This window comes from Syzygium oleosum, unplaced genomic scaffold (assembly GCF_021117445.2).
Source record: "Syzygium oleosum isolate NSW1041296 unplaced genomic scaffold, Sole_v2.1 Sole_v2.06, whole genome shotgun sequence".
NCBI classification, from domain to species: domain Eukaryota; kingdom Viridiplantae; phylum Streptophyta; class Magnoliopsida; order Myrtales; family Myrtaceae; genus Syzygium; species Syzygium oleosum.
The window spans coordinates 12,697,182-12,705,830 of NW_026607490.1; the positions used below are offsets into that span (position 1 = coordinate 12,697,182).

At 45.0% G+C, this 8,649-nt stretch overlaps 1 protein-coding gene across 1 annotated transcript; it reads left to right on the forward strand.

Moving 5' to 3' along the window:
• Positions 1–2,955: 2,955 nt before the first annotated feature.
• Positions 2,956–4,073, forward strand: LOC115682903 (uncharacterized). Its single transcript, XM_056312579.1, has 2 exons — positions 2,956–3,184; positions 3,253–4,073. The coding sequence occupies exons 1-2, from the start codon at positions 3,098–3,100 to the stop codon at positions 3,757–3,759; spliced, it is 594 nt and encodes a 197-aa protein (XP_056168554.1). The 5' UTR covers positions 2,956–3,097; the 3' UTR covers positions 3,760–4,073.
• Positions 4,074–8,649: the final 4,576 nt, after the last annotated feature.

Genomic DNA, 8,649 nt, shown 5'->3' on the forward strand with positions numbered 1-8,649 from the left:
CATAATCCCTGTTTCGAAATGGAAATCTCACATTCAAGTTGACCTAAAATCAATTACATCATCATCTCCATGCACGTGAGGATGTGGGTAAGTTTCAGAATTCCCCCATGGCGTTCATGATCTTCTGTACCCAAAAAAGAGGAAAAGGGTAGCGATTCCTTGCCCGTGACCCGTCGTCAAGTAGCAATTAGATGAACCAGCATATGGCATTCACATGGCGCTCGTGCACTCTTGCTTGCCCTGCACTAAATGGGATACGGTCCCAATCATTGCTAATTCCAACTTCAAATCGACTTCTATCATGCCTGTCACGAGCCTTTGTCCACATTAAACCTGCCAAAAATATGTTACAAACTCATTTATTAACCCATATTTGATGACCGAGTTGTCATATGAGCTAGTAATATTCAGTAAATATTTTTAGAATGGCAATACGGGTGTTAAATGGGTTTACTATTTATTTAGACAAAATCCACCTCTATGACTCTCTCTCGTCCTCATTCGATCTCGTGCTCGCTCGCTCCACGCTCTCACCTCAGTTGGATATGAAATTTCCTAAATTTGATTAAATATAAAAGTATTTTAGCAATATAAGTCAAAATGAATTAAATAAGTCAATTTGGATCGGACCATTTTCGATCTAATCCGACTATTTGATGGGTCTAGTCCATGAATAGATTCGTTCTAAAAGTCAAAACGGATTAGTGATTTTGAGGAAATTCAAAGAAGACTTTGATAGCGACCAAAAGCGAAAGTAGACTTTGATAGGGATAAAAAAGGAAGTGCAGCCTTACCAAAAAAAAAAAAGGAAGAGCAGAATTCGAAAATCCAGCAATGTGTCAAAGCCAAAAACAGATTTAGAAGTGCAAAAAGTTCGTTTGACGATGAACTCCTAAGCTAACTTTATGGGGGGGTGCAACTGCAAGGTCAGGGCCGGTCCACGAGGAAAGATGCTTAGTTTTCGCCGGATCCAATACATGCGCACCATTGCACGTGAACAATCTGATATGGATTAGTCAAAGAAATGGGCATGTGCACACAGTATGGAGTTTGACGGGAATGGTGGCTCCGGAGTTAGATAGGCCGTAGACTCGGTTTTAGTTCTTTTGGTGCACCGTTATTGTACGCTCTTGCAGTAGACATGATCAATAGATGAGCCGTATTGCGCTTGAAAGTTTCTATTTGGCTCCGATCACAATCGAAATGTAAATTAGTTTTTCCCTCACAAAATGGGCGGCCAAGACCCGAGAAGGAATTGCTCTACCTCGCTCGAATTGTACTTCGAGTCCGGTGGGTCTAGGCAGGTGGGCGGGACATTGACCTCATAATCAGGTCTACTACTTGCATAAGTTGATTGTTCGCTCAAATAAAAGTGTAGTTCTCATGGACAATGCATGATCATTATGGATGGAATTAAAGTAGAACACTCTTCGGTAAGTGTAAGGTTGAAGGACGGACTAATCCCATACTCGATCAGACAAGGGCAAGAAGTGATTGCTAGGACGAGAGAGCTCGGACAGGCTCTTGTGTAATGGCGAAGGAAGCAAAAACTAGATCAAACCACACACTAAATGAGGAGACCATTGCTAGGCGATTCAAGTCAACAATGACGAGTACGTCAGTTCTTTAAGTGATGGAGTTTGTGATATTTCAAGTCCCACGTTAGTTGATAAATGCTTTTTTTTTTATAGATTCATAAGTCAACACTTACCTCCAATTGATTATCACCTTGTGTGGTTACTCAGAGTACTCCTTTTGAGAGCTTGACTCACGTGAAGCGGACTGGGTCGTGACAGATGATATCAAATTACGATCACGTGAAACGATCCGGGTCATCACTGCTAGCATATGAATGTTAGCACCCTAACTCTCTCTTCTTACCTTCGCCAGCATTCCCAAGTCAAAAGGAGTTGCAATTTCTGTTCCTTTTTCCCCCCCTTTTGGTTTATCCCCAAACTTTCTCTAGTCTCGGCCGTAGGAGCTCAGAAGAAAAGCACCTCTCATCTCCCCAAAATTGAAATGAAAAACGCAGTAGAAAGAGGACAGGACAAACAAAATACAGACCCAAACGACCAAACCTCGGATCACAATCCTCCACATATCAACCTGCTGGTGTAGTTGCAGCGCAGTGTACCTCTGACTTGGGAGTTCACGTGCATTCTAATCCCACTTGCTAATGTGCATTACTGGGAGTAAAACTCCCGTTGCATCACGCATTACGAAGTTTATAAATACACATGAAAGCTGTTTCGTATAAGCCTGAAACCTTTCGTACAAAGCTTGCGTTTCCATCAAAATCTCTCTACCTTTTTCGTGCAAAAGGGAAGAGCTTGCGAGGGCCGAGCCTCCCCCCTCCTCCTAATAATGTAATCCACGAGCAGTTTGCGCAGGTTCGGCGTTCCCGTCGTCCCCACTTGCGACCACAAAGAGAGGCGCAATAAATAAATGGAGTCACGGCACCGAGAATTGAAGGACTTAGAAAATAAGACAAAAACATAAAGGACAAATGCAATAAAAAATCATAAATTATGCCCACCGCCGCGGCATATTTACTCTAAAATATCTCAAACTTGTATTCGTATGACACATTTACCTTTCGTCAAAGTTCTGTCAACGAGAACTATTAAAAATCTTCTTAGATGTCGACACGGCGCTCACGTGACTTAAATAAAATAAAAACCACTCTGTTTTGGCTGAAAAATATCTAGCAGAACCTTGTCGGAGGGTGTAAATGTGTCATGTAGGTACAAGTTTGAATTTTTTATTATGTCATAATAAAAAATCCATGGTAAATGTTTCACGGTATGATTAATTTGGGTTTTTTTTGTGGCTTTTTTCCCAAATATAAAAAGAAATGTTAAGTATATGGAAAGCATTTACTAGGGTTTCCCAGCGCCAACGGCCCTTCCCACCTTGAGCCACTTAAGACCAAATAAAAACAACTACAAAAGCAAAGTCCCCCCACCACTACTACTTCTTCATCTTCTTCTTCTTCGTCACTCTACACAGCCTGCTCCCTCTGCTCGTCAAGGGGAGCAACACCAGCCCAGAAACGCCGCAGTAGCACAGCGGAAGCACCACCACCACCACCACACAAATGTCGACGAAGTCTCCAATCTTCCCCATTCCGGAGCCCCAGCACTTCAGCGACTACGGCTTCGACCCTCAGCTCGACTTCTTCCAGGTCCCCTTTTCTGACTGGCTCGTTTCTCTCGGCAAAATGCTCAGCTCTCAAGTCCGAACTTCGTGCAGGTTTTGGGCGAAGCGAGGAGGCACAAGCGAGACGCGGCCGCCGCGAGGCCCATCGACTCCATCCACTTCAAGCTCCAGAAGCCCATCTCCAAGGACGACCACCACCACCACCACCACAAATCCAAGAGGCCTTCGTCGTCGTCGTCCTTCCACAAGTTCAAGAACAAGACCCGGTGGTGGAGGAACGCGCTCCTCTTCTTCAAGCGGTGGGCCCACCACCACCAGCAGTGCGACCGCATCGAGGACCCGCACCGCACCGTGTCCAGGCCCCCCTTCCGGGGCTCCGTGTCCGGGCCCGTGTACCTGGCCGAGAGCAGGAGCGTGCCCCCCGGGACGCCGTACCGGACGGCGAGCAGGCCGTCGTCGGGGCCGCTCGCGGGGACGCTGACGCCGGCGAGGAAGGGGGACGTGGAGGTGCCGTACGTGAGCCTCCGGGAGCTCAACACGGAGCCGCCGCCGCCGAGGACCTCCACCTCCTCCGCATTCCCCATTTACCTGGTCACTTGAGCTCCTTCTGCCCCCACCCCCCCACTTCCTTTCGTCTCTGAAAAGGAGGAAAGGCTTTTCATCCTCCTCCTTTTCGTGTTTGCTGCTAACTTCTTTTCACTTTTCGTTTTCACTTCTTTTTAGAACAGTGAAACTGGCGAACCTCGTGCATTGACCCAGTCAGCTCGCGAAATCGCAACCTCTTTTTTTTTTAACCTTTTTCTGATCATGTTTCGGTGAGCAAGAATGCGCAAATCAATGTGATGGCATTAGAACGAACGATGTACAAGACCATAAATTTAAGAAAAACATATGCTCAGAGGATTATTGTTTAATGCTTGAATAGGATCGGCAGGTTCGTGTTCATTGTTCATATGGTTAATTCACGCGGTACCTACCCGACCCTTGTGCGAGGCCGATCGTCAATCTTCTCCATCTCGTCACGCCATGTGTCCTCGGCGATCAAACCGAGCCCGTTTGATTCGTACTTGAAAACTAGGCAGTAGTTTTCGCGGCATCACGTGATCTCTCCTGTTAATGGATGTGAACGGACATGGGATCTACCGAACCACTTACTCAAAAGCCTTTCGCTATAGATGCTGAATGGATCGTGTTCGCAAATTCGATTAAACATAAGTGCGGAATGAAGTCTAAATTGAGAGATCGGAGTGACCATTTTTGGTCCTTTCGCATGTGATAATATCGATCGGGTGCGGAGTCCAAGTGCAAGTGGTGTAATGCGCAAGTGGGGGAGGAGGGAGGAGGGAGGCGGGGGGCCAAAGGGATATACTCCGTAGACGCAACGGCACTTTGGGAACCAAATCACGTTGCAGATCTCGATGTGATCTAAGCCAAAGCGGAGCGCGAGTGTTAGAGGGCAAATTCTTGCGTGAACTAGTTACGTGGGTGGACCGGGGGAGTCTCTCGTCTATTGATTTTTATGAATATAATGGGGAGCTTAAGACAATCGATAGGTCTCCGTCGCGATTCACGGTGTCTACCCACATGGATCGGATTTATGCAAGTAGCGAGAGATGGGCACGCTCTAGGGTAGAGCTACCCCCGAGGGACCATGATGGGTTGCACGGGAAATTCGCGTGATTCGGCGATTAATATGCTCGGGGTCTATGTTTTTTTTTTTGGTCTCACACATCTTTTCTATGTACAAGTGTGTATGTTGTTCACGGGGATCGAACCTCGGACCTGATACTCTCCTGCCCCACCCACTCCAAATCCATTTATCAGCAGAGCCGCAAACCCGTTGCCACTCAGGATCTATGTTCAAACATTGCCAAAAGGAGAGACCATCGACCCCACGTCGAAGGTCTGTCCACTGCATCGATACACGATGGTCAAGTGGACCAATAAAACGGCGAACTCAGTAGACCTGCAAATCAAATCTTTTATAACTGGTCGCCTCCTCTCATCCATTTTTAGGCCAGAGAGAGAGAAAGCATGCATGTTAATAACATAACTGAGGAGGAAGCCTCCAAAACAAGAAGCGGCCGCTCCATGTGCAGGTTTTGTATGAGTTGGGTCCGGCAATTGGCTTTGCTTGAGCGGTCATCTTCTCATCGTTTTCTCATTCGCTCCCCTCCAACGTTCACCCTGTCAGTTGAACATGGGGGCTTCCGCTCCCATTGATAGCTCCCTGTCCCTGTCCCTGTCCCTGCCCCTGTCCCTGTCATTCATTTGTCCTGACGTGCACGATCGAGTTTGGAAGCCAAACTCAAAGCTCGTAATCAGTTCATAAAAACGTGCGCCTCCGCCATACTAGTTAGGACAGAACTCTGAAGTTATAGTAAGTCCAACTGCCTACAATTAGGGAAAGAGAAGCGAAATAGAGAGTCCCGTCGACTTGCAGTCGAGATTATCATTAGACGACAACCTATATCATACAAGGAGTGTCATGGAGATAATCAAATCATTCGTTGAATTTATGCAAGGGCCATTTGATTTCCGTGGATGCATCATTCTCTCAGAAGAATCTAGAAACGAACGCCTTGCCTATATCTATTTCTTTAATGTATGGAAGGATTTTGAACGGTTTCGACAGATCCAATGTTCAAATCACAACATTTACTGCTCGGAATAATATATTGCCGTTCTATCGCCTTTTGAGCGAAGCCTTTCCCAATGTATGGATTGGTGAGACGGTTAGCATGCATTCATGGGATTCAGTCGAGCTCGAGCTAATGGTTTCGAGGTATCGCATATTCTTCTTGGTATTCTTGGTTAATTGATGCGAGTTCAAATTCTTTAATGCCCTTCCCTAAATACACTCGCTGCTACATCTCATGCGTCGTGATTTGGGGTTTTGTGCAACTTTATTATTCGGAGAATGAACATTCTTGATGATGTGGCATTTAAAAGAAATCACATTAATCGAGACGGGAGCGGCTCTTGATGACTTTTTGGAGCGTTCGGATGGACACAAATTCAACGGCCAAAACAAAAATTCAATCGTGTGTGGTCAATAGGTAGGTATTTTTTATGTCAGAACGTGAAAAGAGTCAAGGTTGGAGTGAAGCACGCTGATTTTGACTGCCTAGGATAAAGAGATCCTTCTAACTTCCCCGTGGAATCAAACCAAGTTGTTTCAATAGTGAAAAAGCATGCAACTTTCAGGTTTTGAGATTTATCCGAGCAAAAAAGTTGTCCCATACGGGCAAAGCGCACTCAACTTGCCTGAAGCGACAAACATGGTCGTGTCAAGACTATGTATTGGATTGGACAAGGGACTGCGGGTCTGGACATATATTATGGGAAAATTGGGGACCTAATTTGGCCTCATGGGCCAAAACCACATCATTATATTGTTACCCATTAAGTAAAAGAGGACCTAATTGGGCCTCAGTGCATAACGGAGAAGAAATTGGTAGACAAGAAGAAAGAAAAATTTCTCCTCTTCTGGTGGGAGAAAGGAAGGGATATTCCTCCTTCTAGTTCTAGGGAAAGGAAAGGGCATGTTGATTGGAAAAGGTACTAAAAAAATTTTAAATTTATTGCATTAGTACCAATTCCGTCCTAAACCTTTCCAATTGGGTTAATTTAGTCATAAACCTTTTCAAATTGGTACCAATTCAGTCCAACCGGTCAATTTAGGTCGAAAATCGCTGACGTGTACACCAACCGCCCTACATGGCACGGCCGACGTTGACGTAGACATTTTTTCAATAATTTTTTTCTTTCTTTCTTTTTTCCTTCATTTTGTTCGACAATGGCTTGCTGACCCTCGCCCAATGGCCGGCGAGGGCTTGTGTGGACTCAATACAGGTGTGGACCAGGCGAATCTTGTTTATTGATATTATGAATCTCGTGCAGAGCTTACGACAATCAATAAGTCTCAATTGTGATTCACCGTGTCTATCTGTATGGACCGGATCTATGCAAGTAGCGAGAGAGGGGCATGCTTCAGGGTAAGCTGCCCCCGTGGGACCATGATGTGTTGCACGCGAAATTCGCATGATCCAGCGCTTGATATGCTTGGGATCCATGTCCAAACATTGCCAAAAGGAGAGACCATCGACCCCACGCTGAAGGTCAGTCTTTTGCATTGGTACGCAATGGTCAACTAGACCGACAGAACGTCAAACTCTATAGACCTACTAATCAAATAGTTTACGACTGATTGCGTCTTTCCATCTTTTTGTTTTTTGATAGAGAGAGCATGCATGTGAAGGTTTGTACGAGTTGGGTCCGGCAATTGGCTTGCTTGAGCAGCCATCTTCTCATCGTTTTCTCATTCAATCCCCTCCAACATTCAACCTGTCAGTTGAACATGGGGCTTCGGCTCCCATTGATAGCAACCCCTCTCTGTCTCTGTCTTTGTCTCTGCCATTCATTTGTCCTTGTTGAATTTTAGTAAAGCAATCACAAAAAAGAACACAAGAGTTACGAGGTTCGGCAATGTGCCTACGTCCTTGGACAAAACTCTCAACTCTCTTTTTTTTTTTGTTTATCGTGAGAGTTAAGCTGCCATTATTCTGCAATTTGTACACAAGGGTTGCCACAACAAAGAAAACAAGCAAACCCGAAAAACAGGAAACTCCAAAAAATAGGAAAGCTATCAATATACAGATTTGCCTACAATCTCTACTTTCCTTGAATAAGAACGCAAATCCCGCCAATACTGCCAATACTTCCCCTCAAGTTGGAGCGAAGACATCGTCAGAGGTCAACTTGTTCACCATATCCTAAAATATTCCCTTGGATAAAGCTTTGGTGAAGACATCAGCAAGTTGATCCTTACTACGAATATATGGTGTCTCTATCGTCTTGTCTTGAACCTTTTCCCTTACAAAGTGACAATCGACTTCTATGTGTTTGGTCCTCTCATGAAAGATTGGATTTGAAGCAATGTGTGTCGCCAACTGATTATCACAGAATAGCTTCGTAGGTTTAGACATGGCATCATAGCCCAATTCTTGAAGTAATAGACGGAGCCATATGATCTCACTAGTGGCGGTAGCCATGGCTCGGTACTCAGCCTCTGCGCTAGATCTAGCCACAACCGTTTGCTTCTTACTCTTCCAAGTAACAATATTTCCACCAACGAAGGTACAAAAACCTGTGGTAGATTTTCTATCTATGGGGTTCCCAGCCCAATCAGCATCAGTAAACCCCACAATCTCTATATTACCATTATTCTTCAACATTATTCCTCTTCCCGGAGAAGCTTTCAGATATCGAAGGAGCTGGTTTAGCAACTCCATATGCCCTTGTGTAGGTTTCTGCATAAATTGGCTCACATAGCTGACAGAATAAGCAATATTAGGTCTAGTAATAGTTAAGTAAATCAATCTCCCTACTAAACGTTGAAATTGCCCAATATCCTGCAATGGTGTTTCCTTAGACACAGTCTTACTTTTGTAATCCATAGGTGTGCTAGCAGGTTTAACGCCCAACTTA

Bases quoted from the DNA above. Each gene is read 5' to 3' on its own strand.
- LOC115682903 (XM_056312579.1), top strand. From the start codon at position 3,098: ATGTCGACGAAGTCTCCAATCTTCCCCATTCCGGAGCCCCAGCACTTC. The intron at 3,185-3,252 runs GTCCCCTTTTCT...AACTTCGTGCAG, and splicing joins CTCAGCTCGACTTCTTCCAG to GTTTTGGGCGAAGCGAGGAG.